Source organism: Puntigrus tetrazona, chromosome 16 (assembly GCF_018831695.1).
Source record: "Puntigrus tetrazona isolate hp1 chromosome 16, ASM1883169v1, whole genome shotgun sequence".
NCBI classification, from domain to species: Eukaryota; Metazoa; Chordata; class Actinopteri; order Cypriniformes; family Cyprinidae; genus Puntigrus; species Puntigrus tetrazona.
Window position 1 is genome coordinate 20,394,192 of NC_056714.1, and position 19,027 is coordinate 20,413,218.

General features: G+C 39.0%; 1 protein-coding gene across 3 annotated transcripts; it reads left to right on the forward strand.

Moving 5' to 3' along the window:
• Positions 1–521: 521 nt before the first annotated feature.
• smarcc1a (SWI/SNF related, matrix associated, actin dependent regulator of chromatin, subfamily c, member 1a) lies at positions 522–15,432 on the forward strand. Of its 3 annotated transcripts, none has more exons than XM_043260996.1 (28): positions 522–734; positions 1,690–1,809; positions 2,503–2,588; positions 2,700–2,781; positions 2,915–3,007; positions 3,112–3,181; positions 3,308–3,377; positions 3,480–3,555; positions 3,697–3,822; positions 4,107–4,222; positions 4,947–5,074; positions 5,464–5,523; positions 5,624–5,661; positions 5,890–6,008; positions 6,414–6,485; positions 6,562–6,675; positions 6,803–6,956; positions 7,046–7,156; positions 7,248–7,307; positions 7,392–7,647; positions 8,402–8,563; positions 9,802–9,854; positions 10,091–10,232; positions 11,126–11,283; positions 11,459–11,593; positions 12,721–12,994; positions 13,563–13,706; positions 13,829–15,432. In XM_043260996.1, the coding sequence occupies exons 1-28, from the start codon at positions 549–551 to the stop codon at positions 13,924–13,926; spliced, it is 3,303 nt and encodes a 1,100-aa protein (XP_043116931.1). In that variant the 5' UTR covers positions 522–548; the 3' UTR covers positions 13,927–15,432. The 3 variants fall into 3 exon arrangements, with proteins under 3 accessions (XP_043116931.1, XP_043116932.1, XP_043116933.1); XM_043260997.1 differs by having other exon boundaries at positions 4,131–4,222; XM_043260998.1 differs by lacking the exon at positions 522–734 and adding an exon at positions 1,420–1,590.
• The last annotated feature ends 3,595 nt before the right edge of the window (positions 15,433–19,027 follow it).

Consider the following 19,027-nt stretch of genomic DNA (forward strand, 5'->3'; position numbering starts at 1 on the left):
TATATATATATATATATATATATATATATATATATATATATATATATATATATATATATATATATATATATATATATATATATATATATATTACAGGAAGAATTACAACACGTTACCACTAGATTGCACTATTTTCCCTGAATCTGTAAAGGTATACATATGTCTGTCCTGTGCTTCTGGACATTACAAAATGATTATTGGCTGTAAGCTCACTTGCATAATGCGTATTCAGTGCTGTTAAGGTTATCGTTTTAATTTGCATCGATTTAAAATGTTTTGTAGCCTGTCTGGTGTCAGGAAAACGAGTTCTGCTAAATTATATTTTTATCCAAATTTTATGAAATATATATCATTTTGAGAAGAAAAAAAGGATACGTTTTATGCGAATAATTGTATATACTTTTGTATTTTCTGGCGGTACTGACAGAAGAGGGAAAATATCTCGCGAGAGTTCTTTCAACCAACGGCTCTTGCGTCGACCGTTGCGCAAGCGCAGTGCTGTTTTAAACATTTTCCACGGACTAGCCTCTATCGCTAATAAAGAAACAATGGCGACAGCGGCGACTGCAGCGGGCGGAACGGGCTCCGGAGGACCATCGGCCGGCCAGGCGGGCGCCGGTTCCTCGATCGGACGGAAAAAAGACGGAGGGCCATCTTCCAAATTTTGGGAGAGCTCGGAAACGGTGTCTCAGCTGGAGACAGTTCGGTTGTGGATCGGGAAACATTATAAGAAGGTCTGCGGCTCATGAGGCGCCCGTTGAATGGGGGCGCGCGCATCACACAATAGCTACAAGAAGCGGCACGCGTGTTTGCGTGCGGTTTATTCGCTATTATAAGCAATTATTCGAAGGGGTCAAAGCAGAGCAATGTTGCTGTTGTTGCTTGGGTTCCAGGCTGGCGTTTTAGTCAGCAAGTTTTGCTCTTGTGTTGATTAAAGCGGCAGTGTTGTGGGCTGTTGAGTTAGCTTGCGCGCTAACGATAGATGCGCGATCTGCCATAATAACGGCTGTGTCTTAAAAAAACGCCAAATTAATGTCTTTATTTGCAACGTTTTTTAAATATGTTCTCCTTTTAATTAACTCCACTGCTTTAAATGTTAGAGAAGTCGTAGTGGCTCTCGCCATAATTCGGTTGTTTGTGCTGAAGTTTGTTTACTGATTCTGTAATATTGATTCTCTAGAAGTTCTGGTGGTACCATGATTAAGTGATGGTATAATATTAGGTACATTCATATGATACTGAATACGTAACACTGTCACCCATCATTGTGTTTACATGGTAGACTAAGATAGGTCAAGAATACCGTGGTATTTACAACAGTAATGTGTCCAGCTTTTGTGTATGTTTCAGCTTTGTGGCAGAGCTAAAAACGTGTGTAACTTTTTTTTTTTTTTTTTTTTTAAAAAAACAAGTGTGATGGTTTTTCTTTTAGCAGGTAGTAGTTGTTACAGAATGCTTTCCCACTTTCTCTGTATTGTACAATTGTAGTCTCCTGTAATGCACTTTTGTGGATGAAGTTCATGTACGATGCATGTTTCGAATTATTTCTTCAGGTTAGATTGTAATGATCGCTAGAAGCAGAACTTGAGGGTATTTTTATTTTTGTATGATTACTGAAAACACCAATATAGAAGTCTAATACATAGTTTTTTTTTCTGGTATTTATTGTTGCTTTTCATTCATCTGCAGTATGTCCAAACCGACTCTCCAACCTGCAAAACCTTGGCTGCGCTGGTCGTGCAGTTGCTGCAGTTTCAGGAGGATGCGTTTGGGCGTAGAGTCAGCAATCCTGCCCTTACCAAACTACCCGTGAGTCTGGTTTTGCGGTGTTTACACTTCTTTTTCTTCACATTCCCAATCTATTAGCCTTTAACTGATCTATTACCACTTCAAAACATAACTGAAGATAGTCTCCTAACTAAATGTTCTTTCAACTGTAGTTCGTGAAACATAAGTAAATCGCTTTAAGGTGAACTTATTTGTAAATAAAAGCTTTATTTAAATAAGTATTGAGCAATGCACATAATATAGTAAGCGGAACAACATGCTTGTTTGACCCTTTGGTATCAGTGAGGTTTGTTATTGTGCACTGAGCAGCTGTTTATTATTTTTGATGGGCTAATCAGCGTTTGTGTAAACTATACCAATATTACCAACAATAATCATGTAAATTCATGTGATGTGATTGTCTTTCCCGAAAGCTTGCGTTAAACCACTCTAATAAAATGGATTCCTTTTTATAATCTGAAATCTTTGGACTTTGATGCCTTCATTTGTGTTTAATGAAGGTTTTATTAATGACTTGAGTAACTGCCAGAATTTTCATTTTTAGGTGAATTATGCCTTAAATGTTCTCTTAAATGTCCATGCCGATCTATACTGTAATTTATTTTCTCACACTTGGCATAGCACAAGTACAGTGCCTTGTTCTTGTGGTGCAATTCTGTACATTTGTATTTGCACACCAATAAAAAATTAAGTCAAGTCATTTTATCATTCTAGGCAAAGAGCTTTCTGGATTTCAAACCTGGAGGAGCCCTTTGCCACATTCTGGGTTCTGCATACAAGTTCAAAAGCGAACAGGGCTGGTGAGTAGAGAGTTGGAATAATCCGTGCATGCATTGAAAACGACTTCAGTGAAGTAATGCATAAAAGCTAATGCTAATATGTTAAATATGGGTGTGCCTGTATTTTTTCAGGAGGAGGTTTGATCTGCAAAACCCATCCAGAATGGATAGAAATGTTGAGATGTTCATGACTATAGAGAAGACTCTCGTTCAGGTAGATATCTGTGCTGTTTAATTAATTGATTAATTAGTAAACAAACAAATAGGTCTCATTGTGAATGCACTTTGATTTAGTCACACTTGGTTCTCCCAGTCACGAATGTGTAATGTTCCATATCTTCCTGCAGAACAACTCTTTGACCCGGCCAATTGTGTACATTGTGTCTGACATGGAGCAAAAGCAAGCCAACAAGCTCAAAGACATCATTAAGAGACATCAGGTTTAAAAAAACAAAACAAAAAAAACATGCATTGATAAGGTTGATAAAATTCCATGTTTGTTTTTGGCAGTTATCTGATGTTTTTGTTTCACTCTCGCTTCTAGGGCACCATCACTGAAGATAAGTCAAAGGCCACTCATATTATTTACCCCTCCCCAGCCCAGGTGGAAGAAGGTTGGTGTTTGATTTTTATAACAAAAGACGGGTGAACAAAACTTCCTCAATCATTTCTTTTAGTTGGATGTTCTGTTTAGTATATTCTTGACTTCACCTTTTGAATTCTGCTGCCTGTTTTCTCAGAGGAATGGCTACGTCCTGTCATGCGCAAAGACAAGCAAGTTTTGGTTCACTGGGGTAATTACCCTGACAGGTTGGTGCTTTATAAATACACGCACTATTTTTGCTATGTTTGCATGAAACAGCCTGTATTCATTCTAATTTAAATGATAAATTATATTAATGAACTCTGCAGTTACGATACGTGGGTATCAACAAGTGATGTGGATGGAGATGTCGAGGATCCGCCCAGTTCTGAGAAACCATGGAGGGTAAGGGGATCTGTAAATGTTTTGATATATCGAATTTGCTAAATGAACCCTTTTCAAAGAGCTGTACAATATGAAGCATAATCAGTTATACAGCCAGGTTCGGTTTCAGCGTTTTCTCCGTATTTTCTGCGGCCCCCTCAGGTGCATGCTAAATGGGTCATCGACACAGATGCTTTCAACGAGTGGATGAATGAGGAAGATTATGAAGTGGATGAGAACAAGAAGCCTGTGAGTTTCCGCCAGCGGATCTTCCCAGGGGAGGAAGTGGTAAGAGACTCAGAGACGCGAGCGCTAAAGAAATAGATATAGTGCATGTTCAAATTAGTGTTGTTGCAAAGCCAGACCCTTTAAGGTTTCGGCAGGGTTTCTTCTGTCACTCTGTGTGTCTTGTCAATCATCCTCTAAAGCTCTTCCTCACCCTCACGTACCTCACCCACCCACCCACCTAAATATCCCCTCAGTACCCCTCCCCCTTGTGTGTAAGACCGTTCCATTCTCTCATTCTCTCTCGCTCTTTCTCTCATCCTTCACTCCTCCATGGTTCTGATCAGTCTTCCCGTACACCTGATCGCAAGGACCGCAAGTCCCTGGTTGCCGGCAAGAAGAGGCGACGCTCTCCATCCCCACCCAGCACCCCTGCAGAGTCCCGTAAAAAGGGCAAGAAAGGGTAACTATCTTGTTGGAGAAAACTGTACTTAAATGTTTTTATATATTTTATAAATATTTTATATATTTTTATAATTAAATATAAAGTCTCTTATGCTCACCAGGACTGATTTTAATTGCTAAAAAACTGTAAAAACAGGACTAGTATGAAATATGTTCAAAAAGTTTAATAGAAATTATTTTGTGTAATCATGTTTTAAAATACCTCTATGGGTAATAAAAATTTTGGTTTTGAGAGTCCCAAACAGGTTAACATGCATGCAAGGTCAAAAAGTACTTTGTATTTGTACCTTTTTTATATTTATATTCATTTATTATATTTATATTTATATTCACACAAAGGTACTGCTTTGTGTACAGCGTTACTGGGGAAACTGTTTTATCGCCAAGTGTCAATTGATCCAGTTCAAGAATGAATTAGAATTTTTACCAAGTAGACGGGTAATAATTTTATACATAGTGCACTTACAGATTTAAAGTTTTCATTTGCATAAGTTCCTTTTCAAAAATCCACTTTTACTTTAAATTTTAACTTATTTATTTGACTTTTTTTTTTTTTCCCCAGCAGACTTTGCTCCAGTACTCAGTCACATGATCCTTCATAAATCCTTCTAATACTGCTTTTTATGCAATTTTTTTTTTTTTTTTTGATCTAAAAAAATTAGTCAAAAAAAATAGTCATGAAAATTTCAAATGTAACCGTCTCATTCATTTACTTCAAACAGGAATCCTGGATCCCAGGGGAGACGTCGTGGACATCAAAATGATGATGAGCAGGATGAAGACCTCACAAAGGACTTGGAAGATCCCTCCCCTGTACCAGGAATGGAGGAAGTTACATTGCCAAAAAATGGTCAGTTTATTTGAACAGGTTGTGTTTGTTTATTTTGACAGTGAGCTACTGCCATTGTACATTTGCTCTTAACCCTGGGTTTCCCTGTTAGTAGTAGTACACTTAGTAAGTGACTTTGGGGGGAAAAAAGCCTTGCTGACAAGTTCTTGCTTAACTTAAATGTCTAAAATAAAAAGCTCATGGTTCATAGCACTTTTATAGCAACTATAACCCACTCTGGATGCACGGAAATTCAGCGCATGGCTAAAATAGACACTCTGCTATTACAAGATGTGCCCTACTTTCATTGTCCTACTTTACACTGAAAGCTTTTAAATGTTATTATATTGGAATAGTCTGTCTGATACATCATCTGCTTTGCTTGATGTTCTCTGCCTTTCTGCTTACAGTCAATCAGAAAAAGGACAGTGAGAACACACCAGTAAAAGGCGGAACAGTTGCTGATTTGGGTGAGTATTTTGCAGTGTATGAGTATGTGTTGTGGGTTTGAATGTGATATCTCGTCAGAGTTTACGTGATCATTTATATTTCCTTTGTTTACCCTCGTAGATGACCAAGAAGATGATTCACTAGCATCTGGTGGCAAGGTAGAGTGTTTCATATCGTAATCCAGTTATGTTTTAGGAAAGGTTCTCGTCATTATTATTATTATTATTATTATTATTATTATTATTATTTCAGATACACAGCGATTTGTTGATGACCCTTACTCCTTAACCATAAATTATAGTGCTCTATCAATATGTTACTTTAGTGCCTAGCAATTTATACAGAGTCAGATGTTGCTGAAAGTCTTGACTGATTCTTATTGACAGGAGGAAGATGACCAGGGCAAAACGGAGATCAATCGCCTGATTGACTCTGAGGACAACGTGACTGAACAAACCCATCACATCATTATACCCAGCTATGCTGCCTGGTTCGACTACAACAGGTATCAATCCCTTCCACCACATGATTTTCAGTGTCCTGAGAGCTTGTTTGGATGGAAGGAATATTTTTGAGGACCTTTTTGAGGATCTTTTTGACTTGTCCATTAGATAATCTATGGATTATCTAATTTCAAGAGCTGTTTATTAAAACAATACACCATTTTAAAATAAAAGAATTACATTTTATGTAGTTTTATGGTCTTAACAAAAATGGCACATTAATTAGAAATACTTATGAAGCAATTGAACTGAAGTTATCCAATTGGAAGTTTGCTGACTCCCCCTAGTGGACCCCCGGGCACCTTGATTGGGAACCACTGTATGGTTTAGACAAGAATTTTTGTTGAAACTGGTGTGTGTGTGTGTTATTTTATAAATAAATTTTCACATTTTTCTTATGTTCCCAGTATACATGAAATTGAGAGGCGTGCCCTGCCGGAGTTCTTCAATGGCAAAAACAAATCTAAGACTCCAGAGATGTAAGCTTGCACATTTCATTTTCATTTAATTAAAAAAAATTCTCAACTTTCATATTCATTATTACCTCTTCCTTAGCTATCTGGCTTATCGTAACTTCATGATTGACACGTACCGGCTGAATCCTCAGGAGTACCTGACCTCCACCTCCTGCAGGAGAAACCTCACTGGAGATGTGTGCGCGGTCATGAGGTCAGAATTTTCATTTGCCCTCATAATTTATTAGAGTATTATGCAAAGAGCCTTGCATAAAGTTAAATAGGATCATTTATTTGATATATTTAACTTGTGTGTTTTGTTTTTTTATTTTAAACCCCAGAGTGCATGCCTTTTTGGAGCAGTGGGGGCTGGTGAACTACCAGGTTGATGCTGAGAGCAGACCTCTTCCTATGGGCCCTCCACCAACCCCACATTTCAACGTACTGGCTGATACTCCCTCTGGCTTGGTGCCACTGCACCACCGCCCCCCACAGGTAAAACTGGGTTCACTTCCCTTTACAGCAGTTCTTGCACAAGAAAGCTTGTGCCTTCTGGAAATTAAAGTCTTTGCTTTTCTTTCCAGGTTCCCCCTGCTCAGCAGATGCTGAACTTCCCAGAGAAGAACAAAGACAAGCCAACTGACCTGCAGAACTTTGGCCTCCGTACAGATATTTACTCAAAGAAGAATCCCAAGGCATGTCATCTAATGCTAGACCTAGTTGTCAGTGCTGCTTTTTTTTCTTTCTTTCTTTCATAGCTTCTTGATGTAATCATTTGCTCTTTAGGGTAAAGGGACCGCAGGTGGGAGAGAGTGGACTGAGCAAGAAACATTGCTTCTGTTGGAGGTGAGATCTATGGGCATTATAGACTTGGGATTCTCCTTTCGTACCAGTTTGTAGTAATAATATATTTTAAACGAATCATTCCAGGCTCTGGAGATGTATAAGGATGACTGGAATAAGGTTTCGGAGCATGTGGGTAGCCGTACACAAGATGAGTGCATCCTGCACTTCCTGCGGCTACCCATAGAGGATCAATACCTGGAGAGCTCTGAAGCCTCACTAGGCCCTTTGGCTTACCAGCCGATCCCCTTCAGCCAATCAGGAAATCCTGTCATGAGCACTGTTGCATTCCTTGCCTCTGTGGTCGACCCGTGTGTGGCGGCTGCTGCCAAAGCCGCTTTGGGTATGTTGTCAAGTTTTGGTGTAGCCACCTTATTTTTAGCATGAGAATGTAGCTATTTGTGTGTGCTGGGCTTCTGGTGTCATTAATTGCATCAGTTTGGGGTATGAGAAATGACCATTTTCATCATTTTAAAATGAGAAAAGCAATGAATAAATGTTACAAAATGAAGCTTTAGGCTTATTTTGATTAGACAATTTATTACACAAACTTTTAAGGCTACAATGTGATCATACCTTTTTTTTTTTTTTTTTTTTTTTTTTTTTTTCCTCCAGAAGTGGCATTTAGCCAAACTGTTCAGAGGTAGCATGAGTGAAGTGCTACATAATGGTATAAATTAATCGGTTTCAAATAGGCATCAATAGGATTAAAAAAATTAATAAAGAAATATGAAATTTTTTCATATTGAAATGACACTCTAAATATGAAACTAAAACTGCAAATTAAAGAGCAAGTAATTTATTCATTTAGGTGTTTAGTTCAGACCGCTGATTCATTCAGAAACTTAGCAAGTGACTGAATTGACTCATTGGCTCACTTAAAACTTTCATTTCATTGCTGAATTTATTCTAAATTAACTTGTTTGTAGCACAAAACCAGTTATTTGTGTAGTTTGAGTCAACTGTTTGAGAAATTCACATTCAGAGCTTCTGCTTTGCAAAGTAATGTGATTCTGAAACTCAAAGTAGCTTAGAACGAGCAACATTGTGTGTTATTGTCTGTATTTTAAAATGTTTTCTGTCCATTGCGTTTGTAGAGGAGTTCTCGCGTGTGCGTGAGGAGGTTCCCACAGAGCTGGTGGAGGCTCATGTGAAAAAGGTACAGGAAGCTGCACGCAGCACAGGAAAAGTAGACCCAGCGTTCGGCCTGGAGAGCAGTGGTATTGCCGGTACTGCACCTGAAGAACCAGAGAAGACAGGTAATTTTATGCAGTGAGATTAGGTGAACTCATCAGCAGCTGTGAAGGATGTTTTCCATCTTGCTCGTTGCTTCCGTGTAGTTCTATCTTCTTCCACCAGGTGGCATCAGATCAACATCTGTAGACTAATAGACAAACCCAATGACCCTGATCAGCTGAGCATGGGCTTGTCGCGATTTTATAACCATTGGAGTCAAATAAAAAAAAGAATATGATATAAATCTCACCTGCGCATCTTTCAGAATTTTATAGAACTTGTAATACATTAATTATGAGTCAGCACAGCACCAAAGGCAGTGTGTGACTGCATACAATGGTAGCTGATGGCTTTAAGCAGCGCTGGCAGATGGCAGACATGGGAGGGGTTGAAACTGGGTCAATGGAGTGACCTAGTGTGACATGGTGTGCCAGTGCAGGCTTTGCCACACATACCTTTTTAAAGGCTTCGATGCCACAACTCTTTGTGGAGATCTGATGCTCTAATGCCTGTTCAAAAGGACATTCACTCACTTGGTCATGCTGTACTCTTCCTTAATGGCTTTTTTGTTTTTAGTGTTTTTTGCCTTGTGTGCTGTCAGGCCCTGTAGTTTGACTTTGCATGACATATTAAATTCTTCATTGTCCACTATGGCTAAGTTTCATCCACATTTTTCTCTTTGAATGTGCGCCGCTGTTGAAAAGTTTGGGATCGGTCAGGTTTTTTTTTTTTGAAGAAGTATCTTGATGTAGTAATGCATTTTGATAATGCATGAAAAGTGGGTTTCAATTTATGGTTTCTACAAAAATATCATGCAGCAAAGGTGTTTTCAGCATTAGATGGTAAGAAATTTTCCTTGAGCTCCAAATCATAATTTTTGAATTATTTTTGAAGGATCATTTCATGCTGAAGACGGGAGTAAAGGCTGTTGAAAATTCTACATTATATCACAAATTTACATAATGAAAAATAAATTAATGCAAAGCGTATTTCTTTTAAGTTGGTGTAAATTTAATAATTTACAGAATTGCTTTTTACGGTATTTTTGAATGGGTAAATGCAGGCCTGATGAGGTTACTTTTAAAAAAAAACATACATTTTTAGGAAGTTATGGGAATTAAATAACTTATGAAATCTTATGAAAATAAATTTTAGCCAAAATTTTTCACTGCACTTGGAATTGCTTTTTAAGATGTATTTTTTTGTCTTTAGGTCTCTCTTTTTTCAATGCATTCTACCACATTGCTTTTTCTTTTTGTAGAACCAGCAGAGACTGAGAAGATGGACACAGACTCAGATTCCCAGCCTGATAAGGTCAGATATGGCCCTACCACCAGTACACATGTTTGTCATAATGAATTGATTACAATCATATCAGAAGTGATTTATCATTACCCGGCGTTATTTCTTGCAATGCACATTTCCATATCGAGTCTAGTTCTTCCAAGTTCACTTTCTATACAGTCATTCGTACCATCGCTTCATTTGCATTTCAGTTGTCTCATGCTGTCTGACTCATGTCTCGCCATTCCCCATCTCATCTGTTGCAGGCGGAGTCAAAGGATGAAGCAGAGAAGCCCAGCGAGTCTGCGGAAAAGCCGACAGAGACAGAGAAGGAAAAGAATGAGACTACAGAGAAATCTGAGCCGCAGGAAGAGGAAGAGAGTGAGGGAGGAGAATCCAAGACAGCAGGTACAGACACTGGCAGCCACAGCAACAACGAATGCTCATGGGCTTTCCTGAAATCTGACACATGCTGGCTGAAATCTGCTTAATGCCTGTTAAATTGAGCAGTAATGCTTGTGTGTGCAATGCATGTTTGAGTTGCTACAGAGCTGTCTTTTCAAAACATTGGACTCTGCTAGACTTTTTTTTTTTTTTTTTTTTTATAAGATGCTATTCACAAAAAAAAAAAAAAACAATGCTCACACTCAAATAGTTGCTAACCTGAGTTTTGTTTTTCTGCTGAACACAAGATCTTGGAAAAATGTAGGTAGTATAGAAAGGAAAAAAAGTACTATGGACAATGGAAACTGTTGGCTGTTTGTGTACCAACATTTTTCAAAATGTCATCTTATGTTTAGCAGGGAGAAAAGTTTATACAGGTTTGAAATAATGTCAGAATTTTTATTTTTGAATCTGAACTCTCCTTTTAATGCAAAAATAAAAATGTATGCAAAGATAAAGCTGGTAAATGAAATAGTGGTCATTAAATGCTTTGCATGTCATCTTTTCAATAAGTCCAAATACATAAATTCAGATGAGCTGCTCTTTAGATTTTAACACACTAACAAGAACTGCTACATTTCACTGCAAAGTGCCACAACCTACTATACACCACTGAAGTCAAAAATGTAAAACTTATAAATCTAAAGTCTATTCGGATGAGCATAAAATAGAACCATGTCTTGTTTTCCCCGTTTTCTGCCTGTTTTGCAGAAAATCTATAAACGGTAATACATTTTACTTTTATTCCCCTGCCTGCAAGTGCCATGGAAGTAAATACTCCATATAATGTGAAATTATTCTAATGATGCTCTAAAATGACTAATGAGTCCATACTGCTGTTTATTCCCATGTTTCAGAGAAAGACAAAGAAGAGGACATGGAGACCACAGAGGAAGGGAAGGAGGGTGAGGAAGAAAAAGAAGACGGAAAGAAAAAGCTTGAGTTGGATATTGGAGAGGGTAACATCGCCACCGCTGCTGCAGCTGCTCTGGCCTCTGCTGCCACCAAGGCAAAGGTAAAGCAGTACTCAGACTTCAGCTGGGACTGGGTTTAATGTTTATCAATTCTTTAACTTCCCTTGTTGGCACCAATAGTACCTCTGTGCTTTGTGCAGCTGTCTCCAATCAAAGTGGTTTTATCACCCTGGCGGCTAACTTGATTTCATGCACTGTTGTTTTTCTGTGTCTCAGCACCTGGCTGCAGTGGAAGAGAGGAAGATCAAATCTCTCGTGGCTCTGCTGGTAGAGACTCAGATGAAGAAGCTGGAGCTCAAACTCAGACACTTTGAGGAGCTGGAAACCATCATGGACCGTGAGAAAGAAGCAGTAAGTATTAAATCTGTCTGTCAAGTACGGGTGACCCTAAAATCCTAAATAATGAATTTTTTATATATATATATATATATATATATATATATATATATATATATATATATATATATATATATATATATATATATATATATATATATATATATATATATTTGCATTGTGGCTATTTTACTCCCTGTAGTTAGTAAAATTATTCACATTTTGAAAACAGAAACCTAAAACTTAAATTTGTTCCTCTGCTTAGTAAAGTCAATAAATTAGATTTTTTTTTTCTCATGGAATGTAGTGTTGCAGTTGGTTGTAATTTACACCCTACTTTGTTAGTGCTCTGCCTGGTTCTTTTGTATCCTGTAGTCTTATGTCTGCACACCAGAGGCGCTGTCCACAAGAGACTTAAAGAGCTCTACAAAATGCTTTAGCAAATCCAGCTGAAGATAGTAACCCATTTAGCTGCTGTAAATAGTGCATGAAGTATGTGTCTTTATATAGCCCAGCCCAGTGGTACTTTATTTCCTTCTGGTGTTCATAAATTTGCTAAATACAGCTTTGAATTTAGTTAAGGATGTTGGTGACTTCTGTACAAACTAGTTCCACCAGCTCTTTCTTTAGAAATCTTTTTTAATTTTTTGTACTCACAGGAACATTTTTGTGCCTGTCTAATTGCATAAATCAGGTTCATTTATTTATTGGTAGGTAGAACATTATAAATATGATTATATTATATATATGTATATATATATATGTATGTATATATATATATATATATATATATATATATATATATATATATATATATATATATGTATGTATATGTACTACTATTATATGATGGTTAAAACCAAACTGCAAATTTTATTTTCCTAGTTCTACACTTGTAGCTTCCTACTTTTTTCACATTATTGTATTATAATTTCACAGATTTATATCAAAGAACAAGCTGTAAATAGTCCAGATGTTGGCTGCACTGCCCAAATGAATAGATCCAGTTAGAGTGCTTTCTAAAGATTGGATTCGAAAAACAAATCGAAATTGTGTGCACTTAGTAAAGCTTTAGTAATCAATTTAAACTTCCCCCTTGCCCCGTCGAGCTGTTGATTTAACAGGAATTTTTCCCTTTATAGCTGGAGCTCCAGAGGCAGCAGCTTTTGACAGAGCGACAGGCGTTCCATATGGAGCAGTTGAAGTACGCCGAGATGAAGGCTCGTCAGCAGATGGAGCAGCAGGCAGCTGCGCAGCAGAATGCAGGAGGACATCACGGCCCACCTCCACATGGTCCAACTCCACACGGCCCACCTCCAGGCATACACCCTGGACACCCAGGACATCCTGGGCACCCAGGCCCTGGATATCCTCCCATGCACCATCCCATGGTTCCCCACCATGCCCCTCAGACAGGTCAGCACGCACCCTGATCTGCTGGTTTTGTGTTTGAGGTCTTCTTTTGATCCTTTTTGTGCAAAACATAGTTTCTAAGCTGCATTCTCAGAGCGCACACACAGAAAGCCACATGGAGAACTGCTTGAGTTCTCTTTATGGAGCTTAACGCAGCTCTTTTTAATATCAAGCTTGTCCCACAGTAGTCTGCATTTTACGACGGTCGTGTTACATGATTTCAGTGGTTTGGGCTTTTTAATGAGGGCCACAAGTGCACAGCATGTTTGGAAAATGGCACTCAGTTATATTATCTTGATTATTGCCGTTTTGTATTGTTGGAAGCTGAAATGGAAACTGAAATTTGATTAATTGCACAGCTCTAATGACTCTTAAAAAAAAAAAGGTTTTCTTAATTTGCCATTCCACAAATTAGGTTCTTAAGTCTTAAATTTAGAATGTCACGGCATACTGCATGCTCTGCAAAAAAAAATCCCTATTTATAAATTCTATAATAAATTCTTTACTTTCTTAAATCTCTGCAAATATTCTCTAGCGCTCCTCTTCAAGTGTCTTTTGTTGCTTTGTTCAGGACCAATGGTTGGACCAGGCCAGCCCATGCCAGGTCAGCCTATGCCAGGCCGAATGATGCCTGGACCTCCCCCAGTTGGACCCCCACAGGGTGGCATGCCGCCCATGATGGGCCCTCGACACCCCGGACCACCCAACGGCATGTGTGAGTATCCTTTCCATGGCTAATTCCTGTCCTTGTTCCTGTTCATGGCACATTTGTCCTGGGCTCTGTATATATATTTTTTTTTCCGGCTCCGTTTTTACAACAACATTGTCTCCTTATAGACCCAGGTCCACCTCCAACCGCACAGCCTGATGGGATGCCCCCTGGCCCAGTGGGACCTCCTGTATCTGCGCCCCCTCCTCGTGCTGCTGAAAACTAAACTATCCCCCCCACCTTGTCCCCGCACACACGTACACATCCACATGCACACATCCACACACAGACAAACACACACACAAATCCAGATTAATTCGGGATCCCCGCAGACCTGCTGTCGTCGCCCTCTGTAGTTTCGCCTTGCTGATGGGTGGGTCATCTCTAAATTCTCTCGATCGAGCTGAGCACTCACCTCCTCACCCGTAAACGTTCACACGCTCAGGGCACAAAGTCAGGAGTGCTGCTGTTCCTGCGTCTTTTGGCTAGTAAGAGCACTGGCTTCTGTTCTGTTTCTCTCCTCTGTTTGTTTTCGAGAGACTCCTGCGGAACTTCGCTGCCCGGCTCTTCCCTGTAATGTGACTGATGGAATCATATGTGTATATTGTGCTAATCCACTTTAAGCTAAACGCGCTAAGATCGAAATCACACTGTAGCTACGAGCCTGTCGGCAGCGTCCCGTCTCGTCTGGAGTCCTGTGGCGTGCAGAGAACCTTTCCACTGCCTTACGTGTTTGTGGTGCGGTATCCATTTCAGCAGGGCTCCCGGTGGCTTCCTCGAGCTTCCTTTTTTAATATTTACATCCACATCTAGCTAATAATCTACCTCGCCGGTGCAATTGTACGCAATCTGTGCACGGTGTGTGAAGCAGATTTGCTTTATGGTACTCTGCTTGGTCAGCTACGCTGTGACCCAGAGATCAATGAGAGATCGTAACTCACACCGCCACGAGTGCTCCGCTGTCCTGAGTACTGTAACTCCGAACGAGAGCCCACCAAACTGCTGTTTTTAGAGATGTACCCACACACGCATTAACCTTTGTTTGCTTCAGATGTACGAACACACACAAACACACATTAAAAACCTCCGTTTGGTTCTCTCTGAGAATGAAAATGGAGGTGTATATGGTATCACACTGAAGTGATGGAGGAACTTTGCTTATCTTAGGTGTAGCTGGCCTTTTGTGCTCCTCCCTTAGGTGCTGACAGAGTAGCTGCCCCGCCTCGCTCTACCTCTCACTTTACTACCTCTCTTCTCTTCTTCTCTCTTCCTGTTATGGCTGTTCTTTCTTTTTCTCTCTCTTTCTCTCTTTTCTTTGTGTGTGCCCATGTGACTGCTGCATTACTGCTGTGTGGAGGCTGTCGTCCTCCTCCTCCTCAGGTGAACCAAGCCCTCACTTCAACATGGCCCACCCCACTATACTACACTTCACACACACACTCACACACACACACACACACTCTGACACACACAGATACACGCGCATTTCCTCTTCCAAAACTTTCCAGGCTGTATATCACGAAAAACAGGGTGAAACCCTGCCCTTCCTCATGCTCATATATATCTTTTATTGCTTTTTATTTTATGGTAATGTATTTTTAAGAAAATAAAGTTTGTGTAGACTCAGTTATCGCTGTTCTTGGAAGTTTGTAGCTTTCTCTTTTCATTTTTACCCGGCACATTGATACTGAGACCTGAACACTGTCTAAATAAAGTGGGTTTGTTTTTGTAAGACTGCTTTCTGTTGTAGTTCTAGCACTCCCTCTGGTTTATGATGTTTGAATTTTAGGAGTGGATGAATCTCACAAATTCAAAGTGACTATTTTTTTTTTTTTTTTTTTTGAGCTGCAAACGCTAATCAAATTAAAATGTTTTACTTTTACATGTAATTAATCTATAATTTATTTATTAATCTATAATATAATTTACTTTTTTATTATATAAGTTTGTTTTTGTTTTTTGTTTTTTTGGAAGTGTACCTATATATTTAATAATTGACTCTTTTCACTCTCATTTGTCAAAGTCTAAAAAAAAAAAAAAGTAATTTTCTTGGCATTGTTTTTACAATTGCATATCATTTGCTCCAAATGCACTTTGGCAAATATAAATCCTGCTCAGTGTGGAGGAAAAAAACATGCAGGAATTATAACAACCTCATGTAATGTAATCTCTAACCCGGATAATCTGGCATGTGGAAGAGTTCACTAGCATGTGGAGGGCTGGAACGTGTTAGACTGTGCCTGATAAGCAATGGGGGTTAGTTGTGTTTTTCCCAATGTTGCGCTCCTCCCAATACTGGCACTTTAAAATTTTCTTCTAGATGCTGTGCATTAGTAGTATTACCCCACAGGAAAGGGAAAACAACGCACAACATTGGATTGTATCTTCTGCACAATAGCAGAAGACAGCTTTAATAGTAGCATTAAAAAATCTATTAATAGTTTATTAATTAGGTTGTTTAGCACATGCAGAAAGTGATGTCATCTGAAATTGACAGCAGCTTGTGTTTGGACTGTAGGATAATCTGATTATGGTTGTTATTTCTGATGTTTTAATACATGCTTAGTCTGAACAAAAGTCATTTGGAGACATTTGGGCTGAGAACAGCAGTATTGAGTTTGTGGAGAATAATATATTTATTAGCTAACTCCTTATAAATGAGCTTTTGTTTAAAAAAAAAAAAAAAAGCGGATCATTCTCAGATGTAACTTCATGTAGCTTTATTTATTTATTTAAAATGATTTTTTTTTTATATGTATAGATTAGATAGTCACTTTGGTGTTTGAGCACCTCACTGCCTTCATGTGAAACATTTACAGCTGTTATTTATGATTGGTGTAATGATACCAGATGAGACCCAGGCCATAAAATCATTCTGAGGCATACCTAAACGCCCAGTGACTTGGGGAGATATTAAACACCTCCTTCACTCAAATACAGACCCTTATGCTTTTGTACAGATGAGCACAAAGGCCCTGTCTGTTGTGACGAGGTTTGGCTCTCATCACTTTAAAACTTTTTTTTTTCTTTCATTCTGCAGTAGATGTCTGCATGAGAATAAAGGGGAAATGTTTTTTTTTTTTTCTCAAAGAATGTTAAAGCTTATTAAATGTGTTTGTTCAGATTAGTTGTAGGCTGATTAATAATTGTGCCTGCTGGCATAAAAACTGAGAAACGGACTCATACATGCATACTATTATATATATATCATATATAGCCTAATTTTAGACTGATTTCTGTTTAATTCTCAGGAAACATTTTATTATTCTAAATGTTAAAAACCATATTAATAACTTTAACAACAGTAGGCAAGAACTGAAAGGGACTTTCAGGAAAGATTGTCTCCAAAAAATTGCAAAGATTTTTATCACGGACTCTAATACTAAAATGCAAAAAAATGGAAATGTGTATGTTGGAAGTGTTTTTTGTTTTCTCTTTGCGATGTGTTTTAGACTGCATGAGAATATGATGTGTAGTGTAAGAGTGGCAGGGCTTGTCAAGTTATTTTTGATGACTTCTGAGAGCTCTCTGACCCTGCATGAACAGCAAGGATACTAGAAGGATCAAAGCAAAGGAACGTAGCAAAGACATTGTTTAACAAATTTATGTGACATCAGTGGTTCAACCGTCATTTTATGAAGTGTTCGTTGTTCATGCTTTGATCTGAACGTAGATAATATATTCACGTGGTGCAAGCTGACACGGAGCAGCATACTTTATTTGTGGTCAGTGGATACTCTCCAGAATGGCAGGGTCATATGGAGGAGACAAATTATTGAATCAAGTCTTTATTTTTGTTTTCTTTCTGCACAAAAGTATTCTTGTAGCTTTTAAAAAATTACAATTGGACCACTGATGTCACTTGGTGTATTTGAATGATTTGATCGTTGTAGTAGGCAATTTTTCCTGTCTATTGAGGGTCAGAGAGCTCTTGGAATTCATTGAAAATATCTTGATTTGCATCCTTAAAATTAACGAAGGTCCTAGGGATTTGGAAAAACATAAGGGTGAGTAATTAATGACAGAATTAAACTATCCCTTTAATAAAGAAACGAAGACACCCTCTGCTGTCTGGATATTATAACCCGTATTAGTTACCCACTCCTTCAGATTTTTCATAATTAACACCTATTTCCTTGAGCTTCAAGAAGCCCTGTCACTGGCAACGAGACGATGAGGTCACCCCGCGGTCGCTCAGGCGAACTTGTCGCATCATTTCTCACTCATCATCTCCCTCTTTTCAACCCATTTTTCCTCTCTGGTTCTTTTTCTCTCTCTCTCTCTCTGTCTCTCTGTCTCTCTCTCTGTCTCTTACCTCCTTCTTGGTTGTGTGTTCTTCCGTCAGTCTTCATCCTTCACCTCCGTAACCATGGTGGCAGAGATGTGTGAATAAAAAAAGAGGGTGCTCTGCTCTGTGCCACAGGCTGTGCGGCTGCACGGGAGGAACAAGGACAGCTTAGCAAAGCCTATATTTGGCTAGTCGCATATTTATTATATAGAAGGTTATAGGGTTGATTCCCTGTCGTATATCTTGAATGCATCTCCAGATTTGAATCAAACCTGCCTGGTTTACAGTTACAGCTAGTACAGAAGGCTAAATGTTCGGTTTGTTCTTGAACGTCTTCTGTATTCGAAATTGATTGCATTGTGTTACTCCCCGCGGAACTGCAAAAGCCCCGATTGTAAAGACTTTGAATTAAAACAACAAACATTGACAGCCTGTGTGTGATGTGCAGATGGCTAGAGCTCTACGACTGCCAGAAACAGTTGGCGCTTGTGCGTTCTCGATCGAAATATAAAGGATACTTCCCTTGTATTCCAAGCACCATCGTTTCAGTTCAATACGTGCTTGACGGAGGCATTTAAGCATTTCATGTTTGTGCAGCCGCACTATCTCTGAGGACGTTTCCATGGTAACAGGTCTCATGGTTCTGCATGAAGAGTAGTCGGAGAGGAGGGGCTGTTTTGTGCTTTAAAGATTGAATGTTAAAGCAAGGGCTCCCGTGAATGTAACGGAGGAGACTCCATTACTGTCTGAGACGGTAGCCGCCCTCTCCAGTCGCACAGAGCCATGACTGTGTTTGGAAAGCACAATTAATTACCCCCCTAATCGGCATTTGTCGCGTTGGGTTCCGTGTGTGCGTGACCTACAATTTGCAGCTTGAGGGTCATTGAGTTCATTTGAGTCTGTATTCGAGCTGCATTCTGACAGACTCGAGCGGGTTTATTCGCTGAATCAGAAAATCAAGCAGAGATCTTTAGACTTTCGGTTTGAAAGGAGTAAAACTGGGATGGTGCCACCAGCCTGTCAACAAGCTCTCAATTAG

Bases quoted from the DNA above. Each gene is read 5' to 3' on its own strand.
- smarcc1a (XM_043260996.1), top strand. From the start codon at position 549: ATGGCGACAGCGGCGACTGCAGCGGGCGGAACGGGCTCCGGAGGACCA. The intron at 3,556-3,696 runs GTAAGGGGATCT...CGGCCCCCTCAG, and splicing joins GTTCTGAGAAACCATGGAGG to GTGCATGCTAAATGGGTCAT. The intron at 5,662-5,889 runs GTAGAGTGTTTC...TCTTATTGACAG, and splicing joins CACTAGCATCTGGTGGCAAG to GAGGAAGATGACCAGGGCAA.